Here is a 15,176-nt window from a genome sequence, read left to right as displayed (position 1 = left end):
CACCTCTTATTTTAGGACCAACTAGGACCATTGATTTTTGTACACCATCATCATCTACTACGATATACAAGACTTTTTTGTAAAAACACTAAGACTTTCCGGCGACGGGCCCACCAGAAAATCATGTGTAAGTTAAGTTACACATTTGTAAGTACTTACACATGTGTAAGTTAACTTACACATGATTTTTCTGTGGGCCCGTCACTGGAAAGTCTTAGTGTTTTTACAAAAAAGTCTTGTATATCGTAGTAGATCATGATGGTGGTGTGTAACTTACAAAAATCAATGGTCCTTTTTTGGACTTTTTTTAGTTGGTCTCAAATTATTTTTCCCCTACATATATATATATATATATGTATGTATAGATGAATGGTTATTTAATAACTCACAAATAAAAAAGAACGCGAGAACAATTTTGGGCCACATATTTCCACCATCTTTCTCTCCATTCAATTAAATAAGAAAATTCATCCAAATCATTCAAAATGATTTATCTCACAAACTGTAAATCGTTAGATGAAAAAAAAGTATGGGTAGTCTTAAAATTTCATCCTCTTTCACTAGAGATGCAATTCGATATTCTTTTGATGACTTTTTAATTTTTGTTTTTTTCCCTTTATATTTGTGTATCTAGACATGTGTAGGATCTTTATTTTCAAATTTAAATTAGCAAATAACCATATGTATACAACAATGAAGGTTAAAGACAGAGCCCGTCAATCTATAGCAGAGCCATGGTGACCAAATGCGGAGCCTGCCAGTTTATGGCGGAGCCATAGTGGTTAAAGGCGGAGCCCGTTAGGTAGATCACCCATCACCTATCACCCCCTATGACCTATCAGACTATGAACTATCACCCTCAATGACCTATCACCCCTACCAGCTACCCTTTATGAATATCCTTAAAGGCGAAGCCCGTTCTGAATCACAATTTTTGTTCAACTTACACATGTGTAGGTTATGTGTAAGTATCAAAAAGAAAACGAAAATTAAAAAGTCGTCAAAAGTATATATTTAATTGCATCTATAATGAAAGAGAACGAAATTTTAAGACTACCCATACTTTTTCTTTATCTAATGATTTACGGTTTGTGAGATAAAGCATTTTGAATGATTTGGATAAATTTTTTTATTTAAGTAAAGAGAGAGAAAGGTAGGGAAATATGTGACACAAAATTGTTCTTGCATTCTTTTTTATTTGTGAGTTCTTACAATAATTCACCCCTGTATGTATGTATATATACATATATATATAGGGATGGTTATATAAGGCTGTTAGGTTCCTAAGTTTATGTGTGAAACACTCACATACTAATTTTTTAATCCATTAAACTCATGAGGGCCCAAACATTTATTCATGCAACAAGAAATATTAAAAAATTAGTATGCAAGGGGTTCCAGTGGCTCCACACCTAAGTTTAGGTGTCAGACTACTTTATATTCATTTTTCCTTATATATATATATATATGTGAGGGTGTAGAGTATGTGGCTGTTAGATATCCAACTTGAGTGTAGAAACCCTCACATCTTGTTTTTTTTAATCCATGAAAAGCATGGGGACCCAAGCATTTATATATATATATATTAAAATATTGGTATGTGAGGGGTTCTATATCCAAGCTTGGGTATCTAACAGACACATACTCCATTTTATCTCTCTCTCTCTATATATATATATATATATATATATATATACAAGCCTTGTTTAATAAAGGAAAGGTATAGATCAAAAGAAGAATGGGTACACAAACAAGTAATCGTGTGTCCAACCTTGCAGATGTAAATTAGTCTTTTTAGCTAAATATTGATCCGTTTATGTTGAGTCAATCCAAATTTTGACATCTTAAGTTAACAAAGAAGCTTGTAAATCTAGTATAGAAAAGGTATTAATGCTTAACCAAAATGTTAAATTAAAAGTCTATATGTAACCACATACATGCTTAATTGTAAGACACATCAGTTTCACTCATTGGTGACCATACCAACTTCTAACTTGAGTTTCTAAAATGCTTGTGTTGTCTTATAAAGATGTTGTTGATTTTAATTTATAAAAAACAACCAACTCTTATAAACTTGGCCTAAAAATTGAGTAAAATCACTCAAATACATAATTTAATTGTATCAATTACCTCAATATTAATGTTGTAAACATGTACCAAGTACAAGTTAAAAACATATTGAACGAAGTTTGAATCAGAAGTCGAAGTTTAAACAGGATGTACAAGATCATAAGCATGATCCGACTAAACGTGCAACCGTGCATTATATCATATCATCAAAAAAATCAATAACTTATAAAAAATTATTTAATGAATATAAAGTTTTCACCATCAGGCTATCATACATTTAAAACCCGTATAATTATTTCTTGTTTAATTAATAAATACTACGGTACATTACTATTATATATTATACATACATATAGGAGCAATACTATGGTACATTTAAAACACGTATAATTGTTTGAGTTTATAAAACATATTTACTTTCTTTTTTGGAAGGCCAAAACATACCCTATTCACTTAACCCCGAAAACACTCGAAACATACACCGTTTGGTACAGAGAAAAAAAAAATGAAATAAAAGAGAACGAAATAAAATAATGGAAAAAGTTGGGGTCCGTACATTCTGACAAAGACCACTGAAGGATGGTGGCACATGCTTCTTCACTCACTCACTCTCTGTGTGTGTGTCATAAATATATATAAAAACAATACAAATAAATAAATAATCAACGGTCTACATCTCCAGGTACGGATTTTCATATTTCTTTCCTTTCTTTCCTTCTTTCTCCATACACTCTCTCTCTCTCTCACTCACTCTACTGTAATTCATTTATTCAGGAGTCTGCTATAGTCGGTCGGATCCTCCCCACACCTATATATGCGTCACTCTATCTTTTCTGTTCTTCTTTTCTTTTTTATATATTTTTTGAACACCTTTTTTTTATAAACTTAGACGCACAGTCACACATATACATATTTGAACTGTAACTTGTTTCAGTTTTTCTTCACATGGCTGTCTGGTTTTCTGAGCTTGGTTAGTATTTATTAACAATTTTCACTTTTTTTTTTAATAATAATAATTATTATTATAATAACAATTAATAATATTAACAATATTAATAATGCATGTCAAAATTAGGGTCAGATGGAAATGTTACTGATTCAGTTGGTTTTTCTGGGTATTTTTAAGTTATTTACCTCAATAATAATAATAAGCTTAGTTTTTTAGTGCTTTTTTTAGTCTTTTATATAAATTAAGTATATATAGATATAGAATTACATAGAATATGAAGCTTTCAACATCAGGCTCTGCTGGTCAACAGCTTCAGGAAGGTATGTCTATATATAATTACATATAATATATCTAGCTTTCTAACCCTTTTTCTTTGTGTATTTTCTGACTATATAAATTTGACTTCTTAAATATTGTTATAAATATATATATATATACTTATAAAGGTATATATATACTTGTATAATATAATTAAGAGTTCTCAAGTTTTTTGTAAAATTTTTTTTTTTCCAAAATAACGAAAGTCTATATATATATATATGTGTGTGTGTGTGTGTCGTTTTCATTGATTAAGTTTTGTTTGTGTGTATTGTCTGCACATTCTTTAATGTCATAGATATATATATTCTTGATGATTAATTAAGCATTTTGTTGTGTATTAAATAAAATTGTTGTTAGAAGGTGAAAAGAAATGCTTGAATTCGGAGCTATGGCATGCTTGTGCTGGCCCCCTGGTTTCGTTGCCTGCAGTTGGTTCTCGGGTCATTTATTTCCCTCAAGGTCATAGTGAGCAGGTGGAAATTCTTATTCGTTACACTAGGGTGCGTTTGATTGTGGAAAATGTTTTCCGATTCTTTGTTTTTAATTTTCTAGAAAATGAAAAGTGTTTTTTATTTTTAGAGAACAAATGAAAATTTTGAAAACGCGTTCAAATTGGAAAACAACAATAAGATGTTTTCAAGTTTTTCATTGAGAAGTGTAAAAGATTGTTTTATGTTTTCTTGAAAAACTATGATTGTAACGCGTTTTCTGTAATCCTATGTTTTCCTGGAAAACAAAAATCGAAAATAAGGGGTATTATCCACAACCAAACGTACCCTTAATGTTTTATTTACAATATTTCTTAAACTATTGTTTTATTTTTTATTCGACTATAAATGTGAACGAACTAGGTTGCTGCCACAACGAATAAAGAAATCGATGCTCACATACCCAATTATCCAAGCCTGCCTCCTCAATTGATCTGCCAACTTCACAATGTTACAATGCATGTATGTAGGTTGCTTCACTCTTAGAGAAAAACTGCCTTTCTTAGTATTGCTTGTATAGCTTAAAAGGGCCAAATAATAACTGAATTCTTCACTTTTATGTTGTAATTATAGGCAGATGTTGAAACGGATGAAGTGTATGCTCAAATGACACTGCAGCCGTTGACCCCGGTAATTAGACCTTGATTAGACTTGCAACGTGGGTTATGATTTTATTTAGTTTTCGAGACTATTTTAGATTGTTTATTTTCTTTTTGTGACAAATTGTCAGCAAGAGCAGAAGGATACGTTTCTTCCTGTTGAGTTGGGTATTCCTAGTAGACAGCCGACTAATTACTTCTGCAAGACATTAACAGCTAGCGACACAAGTACCCATGGCGGGTTTTCTGTTCCTAGACGTGCTGCTGAGAAAGTTTTCCCTCCATTAGTAATGCTGGTTTTGTTTGTTTAGATTAAGTGTAACCACTTCTATTAGTTGGATGCGTATTAATTTAATAGAAAATTTATCATAAACTATGTTCTTCCTTTGCTTCTTTAGGATTTCTCTCTGCAGCCACCTGCTCAAGAACTTATTGCAAGAGATCTCCATGATGTTGAATGGAAATTTAGGCATATTTTCCGGGGTAGGCTCATACTTTTTTAGTTTATGGCTTCTCAAGGCAATGTTTTGCTTGTCGATTTTGAAAATGATTGTATGATATAGAATAATCATAATCAGATAATCAGTAACGGGGTGCAGAAGATAGTGTTTGAATGTGTGCTTATAATGGTTGAAATTGCAATAGCTATATGCTTTAGTGTTTTGACAACGTTTAATTATTGTGAAATAATAGATGAAATTATCAAAAGAAACTCTTTTGTGAAATGGGAGTAAATATTCATTTAGTTGTGTTGTAACCAATATTCACCAGGTTATTTAACCCAGAAGTAATCTGATAATCAAAAGCATAATCTTTTTATCCTAGTGATGTTAAATGTTATGTCCTTCACGTACAGGGCAGCCCAAACGCCATCTTCTTACTACTGGGTGGAGTGTGTTTGTTAGTGCAAAAAGACTTGTTGCAGGAGATTCTGTTTTATTTATCTGGTAACTTTTTAACTGAACATTTGTAGCCAAAATTTAGGCATGATTATTCTTGAGTTTGAGTTAGGTATTGATTTGGCAACCAGGAATGAAAAAAATCAACTTCTTTTGGGAATCCGACGTGCCAGCCGCCCACAAACTGTAATGCCATCATCTGTTCTGTCAAGTGATAGCATGCATATCGGCCTTCTCGCTGCTGCAGCGCATGCAGCTGCTACTAATAGTTGTTTCACAATATTTTATAACCCAAGGTGATAATGGAAATGTAGAAACATGATATGATTTTCCATTTCATTTATTTATTTTTATCAAGTATGTTGTTTTGCTTATTCTTACTACTTGTAATTGCATTTAGGGCTAGTCCATGTGAATTTGTCATACCCCTTTCAAAATATATCAAAGCTGTGTATCACACACGTGTTTCAGTTGGAATGCGTTTCCGTATGCTGTTTGAAACTGAAGAATCAAGTGTACGTAGGTATTTATCTCAGATTCTTACTGTTCAAAGAAAATTAAGGGAATAGAGATCAAACCTGTATTATTTTAAGCGCCAAGAATAGATTTTATATTCATGTACATTTATGCAGATACATGGGCACAATTACTGGCATTGGTGATTTAGATCCTGCTCGCTGGCCTAATTCTCATTGGCGGTCTGTTAAGGTAAATCATTTTAACTTGTATAAGCTTCACAGCTGTTTTATTTTGCACCTGCTGGGGACCATATCTGTTTATATAGCTGTAATTATATGATAAGTTAATTGTGGGGATAAAGTGTTGGTGACAGTCAACTGAATTAAATAAATGTGAAAACATACACGATCTACTAGCTAAAGATCGAGATTCTGCCCTAGCAGATTTCTGAAATTATGTGGACAATCTAGATAGGATCAGTAAAATAAAGAAAGGAAACAGATGAAAGTGAAAAATATAAATAATCTTTTTTTGTATCTTATAAACTGTAGGGTTCTTTGTGATGTGAGTAAGGGAGAAGCAGGTGATGAAGATATATTTTATATATTTTACATATAGTTTAAGATATTGAAATGCTCAAATGCATTTTCTAATCCAGATCTTTTAGCAAGTATAAATGAATAGTGATTCACCTAAATCTATATAACATCAGCTTCAAACTGAAATAAATGCCACTCACACATAAACTGTAGGGTTCTTAATGATGTGGGTAAGGGAGAACCCGTGACCCGTCCCAGACCCACCCAAACCCGACCCGCCTGATAGGGTAATGAGCTGGGTCACGGGTTTGATTTTGTTGCTCCGTCGGGGTTTCGAGCCGGGTTTTGACAAGTGAAGAACAATGAATCCTGAGATCCGAGCTAAACCTGCCCGAACCTGACCCGAATCGACCCACCCAAAAGGGGGGCGGGTCACGGGTTCAATTTTATTGCTTTTCCGATCATGGCTTTTCACGGGTCGGGCCGTGTTTTCAGCCGTGCTCATGCCAAGATGAAGATACATTTTTTATGTTTTCCATATAAGTTTAGATATTGAAAGGCTCAAATGCATTTTGTAATCCAGTTTTTAGCAAGTATAAATGAATAATGATTCACCTAAATCTGTATAACATCAGCTTTAAACCGATATGAATGCCACACACATATACCGGACTATAACTTCAATTGTAATTGATAAGTCTTAGACACGCTATTCTGTCTCATCCTTTCACCCCGGATGGTAGGCATAAGATAAAGGAGGACTTTTTTTAATTCAATTTATTACAAACATGCTTATTAACTTGTTTGATACTTCATTGTACATAACTAATTGTTGAATCTTGATATTTAAAGTTGCAATGTCTGTTTGTTGATCATTGTATTTATGTAATTACCACTTTGATAGGTTGGTTGGGATGAGTCAACCGCAGGTGAGAGGCAGCCTCGGGTGTCATTGTGGGAAATTGAACCATTGACAACATTTCCTATGTATCCATCTCTGTTTCCCCTTCGAATGAAACGACCTTGGTATCCCGGAGCTTCATCTTTTCAAGGTATGATTCTTATTAGACATAGCCGGCAAGATAGGTTGGGGTAGCAAGTCAAAACAGATACTATATTTGCGTAAAGTTTGACCACAACCATTTTTTTCTCCATATTTTCAGTTTTTAAGAAATATCTAATAAGTATGATTACAGAAACTATGTTATTACCATAGTAATGTGATATTAGTAGAAAAAAGCCGATTTCACGAGTTGTATGCATTAACGACTAGTTTTGGGTAACTTCCAAAAAAATAAAGATAATATTTTTCATTTGACCCATGAGATGAAACATATCCCAAGCTTTCGCCTGAAATCAATTGGACTGTAATTGTTTTCTGTTCTTAATTGCATTCGTGCTAAAATTTTCTTGTTATTTCTTCTTTTTTTTGCCCCCAATATCCGCTCTTTACTTGCAGATAGTAGAGACGATATAGTCAACGGGATGTCATGGTTAAGAGGTGAAACCAATGAGCAAGCCCTCCAATCTCTTAATTTTCAATCGGGTGGCATGTTTCCATGGATGCAACAAAGAGTAGATCCGTCACTCCTACAAAGTAATCTCAATCAGCAGTACCAAGCTGCACTAGCAGCTGGTATGCAGAGTGTAGGAAGTGGAGACGCTTTGAAACAATTGCTACAATTTCAGCAGCCAATTCAATATCTCCAACATCCTGGCACCTCGAGCCCTCCAGCTCACCAATCAATGCCACCGCCATTTGTGCATGGTCAAACCCAAATGTTGGAAAACTTCACGAGACCAATTCATTCACATGTCAACAACCCGGAAGGTCAAGAACACCAAAGTTCATATCCTGAGACATATCTGATGCAAAACCAGCATCAGTCATTTCCAAAGACAGACTACATGGAATCTAGTCCTAAATTTACTTCCAGTATAGCCCCTGCTATGCAGAATATGCTCGGTTCACAATGCTCTGAAGGGACTAGCAACCTTTCAAATTTTTCAAGAACTGGTCAACTTGTGGTTTCCGAGCATGAAACGAATCAGCCATCATGGGTATCAAAGTTTGGTCAATCACAAGTCAATAATTCTTCAACTTCACCATCCGCTAAACAGGAATCAACAAGTCTGGATGCACAAAATCATGGTTTATTCAGTGCAGTTAATATCGACTCATCTGGGCTTCTTCTACCAACAATCAACACTGATTTGTCCACAATGCCTTCACCAGCTTCTGGGTTTCAGAACTTTGGCTATGTGCAAGACTCTTCTGAGTTACTGCAGTCTAACTCTAGCCGAACATTTGTGAAGGTGCAACCCTTGATATGGTAACCAAAGGTGGCAATATGGGTGGTTCGGGTAAAGCGTCAAAACAGTAACTTTTTGTCCATTTTTTGTTTATCTTTTTATAGAAATAGTTAGGGTGATATATTGGTTAAATAGAACGATTTTAGGCTGTTTTATTAAGCAAAAACACATTTTGGGGGACTTGCGACTCATTTAATCCAATAGGGCTTTATTCTTTTACGCTACCCCGTATCCATTTATTTTTTCTTACTTGTAAGAAAAAACTTGTGGTTAGAAACTGACAAGTGGGGATGTGTGTTTATGTGGTTGCAGGTATACAAATCAGGGTGTGTAGGGAGGTCACTGGACATCACCCGTTTCAACAGCTACCATGAGCTGCGAGAGGAATTGGGTCGGATGTTTGGGATCGAGGGTTTGCTTGAAGACCCTCAAAGATCAGGCTGGCAGCTTGTATTCGTTGACAGGGAGAATGATGTTCTTCTCCTTGGAGACGACCCTTGGGAGTAAGTTTCTCAATCTTGGTTCATGGGCTGGATTTGACATCATATTACTGCTAAAAGGGCGGGCAGGTGGGTTAAGTAGGGGGTTAAAATGGGTTCATTTCAGAATGGAAATTTTTGTATGTCTTAAACAGGTTTGTTAAGGTCGATGTCGAAAGGCTTTTTCTTTTTAAATCTTATGATTTTTGACAATTAACGTGGATGATATGATTAGAAATGATCTTATTCATGTAGTAATCTGACATTTGGAATTTAATGATTTTGGGGGTATGCACTAAAGGTTTACTTTTGACAACTTTTCTTCTTGTGTGACACATCTTCGTTATATATATTTTTGGGTTTCCCTAACTATATGGTAACAATCCTTAAATAAAACTTTATTGATGAACTCAAGATTTATCCTTTTTTATAAGAATTATTATGAACATGGAAAGTTATTCTAATATTCCTTATCTATACTCTTTTATAGAAATTATAACACCCCCCAATTTTAGAAGTAGTTACACAATAGTTACATACGGAATTACTAAATTACCCTTAATAAACACCCACTATGGAAAGAGTTTTTAAGAAATATTAAATTTGCCTTGAATAAATTAATTTACACTCTAAACCATTATTTTAATATTTAACACTTTAAGCGCTTATCTTCTAAAAATTTTCACTATCACAATTATATCAACCTACGCCACTTGATACCGCCACCACCACCAATAGTACCATCACCGACCCTATTAAACCGTCGCCGCATTGCGCGGGTACCATACTCATAAAACTAAAATGTTTTTTTTCACTAATGGTTAATTGTTATTTAGTGGATGATTAACCATAGGTCTATAGGCTATAGCTAACAACATATTTAATTCTCAATTTCATAAACTTGACTATAGTTAAGTTATAACTTAACCCCATACCCCGCTTTAGCAGGGATTGGAAAATGTTGTTGTTGTAGTTAAATTATAACTTAAATCACCCCATTCATAAGTATATTGGTTCCAATTGTTGTCTCTTAAGTCTTGCGTGTTGTACACTTTTTGCTATATTTTGATTCTATTCGGTCTCAGTCCCCCCCATAAAATAATTGCAGTGGTAAATACTCTGCGATAAAGTTATATTTGGTTATTGTTTTGATTACCAATGAATAGATGGAGTATTGATCTAGGTCTATAAAGTTATAAATACTCTGTGATAAAAAAATTTTCATGGTTTAATCAAACAGCTTACTGTATGGGTCATTTTGTATGGGTCATTTTGAAGTTTGAACTTTGCTATTGATAAATGACAACGGATAGAAGACCTAATTTATATTTAATCGAGGAGTGTAACACCACGAGGCAAAAAAAGGTTAACCCCACCAGACAGAGTATTAGCGGCGACGTCGCCGCTAATACTACGGGCCCCCATGTCTGTAATGGTAAATCTGGCGGAGAAATTAGCGGGCCCCCTGTCAGTTTCAGAGTATTAGCGGCGACGTCGCCGCTAATGCTTTGGTCGGGTTGACTTTTGCCTAGTGGTGTTACCTTGTGCATATTTAATGGTTCTTGACAGACTTGGTAATCTAGATGTTATAATCAATTCGTGAGCCATTCACTCCTCTTGCGACTTGGAGTAGTCATTATATATTCGTGTGCAAATAAATTTTTGGTTAATTGTTTTTAAAATTATGTGTGCTCATTAAGCATGTACATCAGGGCATTTTTACATTTCTATGAAGATTTTGTTTTATTAAGATTCTTCTACGTCTTTATTGAATATGTGCAGTTTTCAGTAGACTACTAGACTGTGTGTAGGTAGGGCTGTCAATGGGTTCACGGGTTGGCAGGTCGAAAATCTCTGACCCTAACCCAACCCACGAGTTCAGGTCAGAACTATCAACCCTGACCCATGACCCGTCAACCCAAACCACCAACCTGAAAAAAATCGGGTTGGCGGGTTGACTGGTCGAGTTTCGGGTTGACGGGTCAAATGGGTTGGCGGGTTAACAGGTTGGTTTCAGGTCAAACAGGTCATATGGGTAGTGGGTTGGCAGGTTGGTTGGTAAATTTCAGATCAAATAGGTCATGGGTTGACGGGTCGTCGGGTCAAATGGGTTGTTGGGTCGACCTATTAAAAAAAGTTAAATAAATATAAATTCTTTTCAGGTTGGCGGGGCGACCTATTAACCCAATGTGTCAACCCGAAAATAATCAGGTTAGCAGGTTGGCGGGTCGAGATTTCAGAACCTTAACCTGATTTTTTTTAGATTGGGTCGAGATTGACAGCCCTAGTGTAGGTACACCAGTTCCTTGTTTTTGAATGAAATTCATTAATATATTTACTTAATGGTTGGTGCAGGGCATTTGTAAATAGTGTTTGGTATATCAAGATACTTTCTCCTGAGGATGTGCACCAACTCGGGAAGCAAGAGGTTGACTCCTTCGGCTTAAACTCGGGTGGTGAAAGAATTCACACGGTTGGGAATGATAGTTCTGGACTTCCTCCATCATTGGGCTCACTTGATTTTTGACATTAAAAAAGTCATATATTGGTGATCCTGAAAGCAAGGTTTCATTTTCATTCCTTTTGGTCTCTATTTAACGGACCATATGTTGCAGGTTCGTATGTGTTGGACCACCTGGGTAGTTATATTTGTATTAGCTTTTATGGATGAATACTTTGGTAATAATCAAGTGGTAGAAGTCATCATTCAAATTTAGAACATGTATGAGCCAATGATCTTGACTATGAATTGGTGACTATTGTGGAACTGGTAATTTGACACACCCTATTATTTTGTGCTCTATTTATGGTGGTGTTGTTTATTCTTTGTCGTGAAAAGTACTCTTGCATTATGTCAAATGAATTATGACAGAAAGTATATAAATTTTGATGATTAAACACTTGTCCTTGTAACTTGTAAGCATCGCCTACTCTATCTATGAAGGCCGTCACCTGGAACCTTTTCCTTTTCCAACTCAATCTATGACCAAGTATATATCTAGAGAGAAAAGGAATATAAGGTTGTCCGACACTTAAGCTTAGGAGTGGAACTTCTCATATACTAATATTTTATTATTTTTTGTTTAATGAATAAATGCATGGGTCTCCATATTTTTATAGATTAACAAAACAATATGGGAGTGTTTCACACCTAAGCATAGATACCCGACACTCTTATATTCCCACCCTCTATATCTAAAATATGATATAATGACCTTGTGACGAGTGTGTATTTTTTATATATTGTTATTGTAGGATTTCGGTGTTGGAATAAACATGGTTTGATTCAAGGGAAAATACTCACCAGATAATCCTGTGGAACCTGTAAAAGCATTAAACATGTTTGTCATTGATTTCAGGTTCCCAAAACAAGGTATAATGGGACGAGTAATTCAGCTGTTGCTTGATGCACGAATTGGAAAGGAGAAAACACACGAATTTAGTGAGGGATTATGTGTAGGGATTAACCTAAACTTAAGGTTAATTACCCTCTATTTATAATGAGAGTAATTACACATTCAACCCTTTAGTAATTACACATTCAACCCTTTCGGTGTTTAATGTGTGTACCATTAGTCCTCTTAGTTACAATCACCTAATGGGAAACCCTATACTACGTCTCTAAGGGTAAATACGCCCATCATATATTTACTTAGACATAGGGATTTCATTATCGTCAATTATCATATCAGGAATGATAAACGATCAGTGACGGTCACACTAATGTGGTTCCAATATTCTACCACTTGACCGAGCGATCATTTATCCATGAGTATTCAAATAAGTTCCGGAATAATACTCATTTTGCTTTAAACGGAAATCATAGCCAATAAGTACAGTCGTAGAGAAGAACATCAACTCAGGACCCCCACTAGTTAAACTATGACTCAAATTTAAAACTAATAAGCAATGATCAATTGACTAAGACAAATTTTGTTACAATAATGTCAACACACCAATACGAGTACTCAAAGTGTAATTAATAGACAAACAAAATCTGAATTAGGAGGAAAATTTCATAACAATAAAACTAATGACCAAATAAGTACAATATGCTATTAAATTAAATTAAGTCTTTAGTAAGCCCCATCTTCGACACGTGTCCTACGAAGACATTAGGAGGAAGACCTTTGGTCATCGGATCTGCTAGCATATCATCTGTACTTATGTACTCAATCAATACAAAGAACATTTTCCTCAACCCGTTCGCGTACAAATAGATACTTTGTATCGAGATACAGCCCAGCACCAGTTGAACTGTTACTGTTCGAGAAAGTAGCATTATAAACGGCAATGTATTCAGCCATCATGGTGGACGTTGCAGTCAGTTTCTGCTTATGACTCCGCCAAGAGATATGACCGCCAGCTAACATGAAAATATACCTAGAAGTAGATTTCTTATCTTCTTTGCTTTTGGCAAAATCGGAATCGGAATAGCCTACTACTTCTAGATTGTCACTTCTTCTATACATTAGTTTGTAGTCTTTGGTCCCTTGCAGATATCGTAAAACTTTCTTAGCCACTTTTCAGTGTGCTAATCCGGGATTGGATAAGTAACGCCCAAGCATACCGGCAATGTAAGCGATATCTGGACGAGTACAGACCTGAGCGTACATAATGCTCCCTACTGATGAGTAAGGTATCATCCTCGTTTGCTCCTTTTCAATCTCAGTGCTCGGACTTTGGAAAGTTCCGAATACGTCTCCTTTAATTACTGGAGCTACAGTGGGTGCGCAATGTTGCATGTTATAGCGTTCTAAAATCTGCTCGATATAGGCCCTTTGAGAAAGACCTAAAATACCATTATGCCTATCCCGATGTATTTCGATACCTATAACATAAGAGGCATCACCGAGATCTTTCATGTCGAATTTCTGCGAAAGCATCTGTTTCGACTCATGCAACATTTCCAAGTTATTACTTGCTAGTAGAATATCGTCTACATACAAAACAAGGATTATGAAGTTACTCCCACTGATCTTGAGATAGGTGCATTGATCCACTTGATTCTTTATGAAGTCTTGTTTTTTAATGATTTCATCAAACTTAAGGTACCACTGTCGTGATGCTTGCTTTAACCCGTATATGGATTTCTTTAACTTGCAGACCATGTGCTCTTTACCTTTTGGAATGAATCTTTCAGGTTGCCACATGTATACGTCTTTTTGCAAGTCTCCGTTTAAGAAAGTTGTTTTGACATCCATCTGATGTAACTCAAGATCAAAGTGAGCTACTAGTGCCATAACGATCCTTAAAGAGTATTTACGAGACACGGGAGAAAAGGTCTCTTGATAATCGACTCCAGCCTTCTGAGTATAACCTTTTGCAGCCAAGCTGGCCTTATAGCATTCGACGTTTCCTTTTGGGTCTAATTTGGTTTTGAAGACCCATTTGCAACCGACAGTTTTGGATCCTTCAGGAAGTTCAACCAATTCCCAAACGTCATTACGCTTCATGGAATTAAGCTCCTCAATCATGGCTTCATTCCACTGAGTGGCCTGATCACTATTAATGGCTTCTTTATAGGAGGTAGGATCATTAAGCTTTCCAACGTCCTCAACTTCAGCGAGATAAGTTATGAAGTCATCAAAATTAGTGGCCCTACGTGACCTTGATGATCTCCTGAGTTGATTTTCGGGATTTTCGGAAGATCCTTCAGCATTATCAGTCTCATTATTAGCATTAGGAGGAGTTGGATCAGTGACATTCGGAGTAGTGTTCTGTACAAGAGGAATTATCGGAGGAGCAATAATAGCCGACGAATCATTTCCCCCCGCTTCTTGTACTTCTTGCAAATCGAAGTTATGATTTGACGTGCTCCTACTGATCTCTGAGTTCTCTAGGAACATGGCATGCTGCGTATCAGTGATGCGAGTAGTGTGGGTAGGACAGTAAAACCGATAACCTTTTGATTGATCCGGATAACCAATAAAGAAACATGTAATAGTCTTAGGATCAAGTTTCTTTAAGTTAGGGTTATAGACTTTAGCTTCAGCAGGACAGCCCCATACTTTCATATATTTAAGACTCGGTTTCTTTCCTGTCCAGATTTCATGAGGA

General features: G+C 35.6%; 1 protein-coding gene across 3 annotated transcripts; it reads left to right on the top strand.

The window, feature by feature from the left end:
* The first annotated feature begins 2,790 nt into the window (after positions 1–2,790).
* Positions 2,791–11,919, top strand: LOC122610033 (auxin response factor 8-like). 3 transcript variants are annotated; one of them, XM_043783005.1, is made up of 14 exons: positions 2,791–3,339; positions 3,701–3,813; positions 4,192–4,290; positions 4,402–4,458; positions 4,559–4,714; positions 4,826–4,910; positions 5,284–5,374; positions 5,458–5,622; positions 5,727–5,849; positions 5,959–6,034; positions 7,229–7,376; positions 7,784–8,640; positions 8,950–9,140; positions 11,472–11,919. In XM_043783005.1, the coding sequence occupies exons 1-14, from the start codon at positions 3,294–3,296 to the stop codon at positions 11,641–11,643; spliced, it is 2,379 nt and encodes a 792-aa protein (XP_043638940.1). In that variant the 5' UTR covers positions 2,791–3,293; the 3' UTR covers positions 11,644–11,919. The 3 variants fall into 3 exon arrangements, with proteins under 3 accessions (XP_043638940.1, XP_043638939.1, XP_043638941.1); XM_043783004.1 differs by having other exon boundaries at positions 3,698–3,813; XM_043783006.1 differs by lacking the exons at positions 2,791–3,339; positions 3,701–3,813 and having other exon boundaries at positions 4,196–4,294.
* The last annotated feature ends 3,257 nt before the right edge of the window (positions 11,920–15,176 follow it).

The sequence above is a fragment of the Erigeron canadensis genome, chromosome 8, assembly GCF_010389155.1.
Source record: "Erigeron canadensis isolate Cc75 chromosome 8, C_canadensis_v1, whole genome shotgun sequence".
NCBI lineage: Eukaryota > Viridiplantae > Streptophyta > Magnoliopsida > Asterales > Asteraceae > Erigeron > Erigeron canadensis.
Note: the sequence above shows the minus strand (reverse complement) of the source record. Positions and strands in the feature narration are given on the sequence as shown.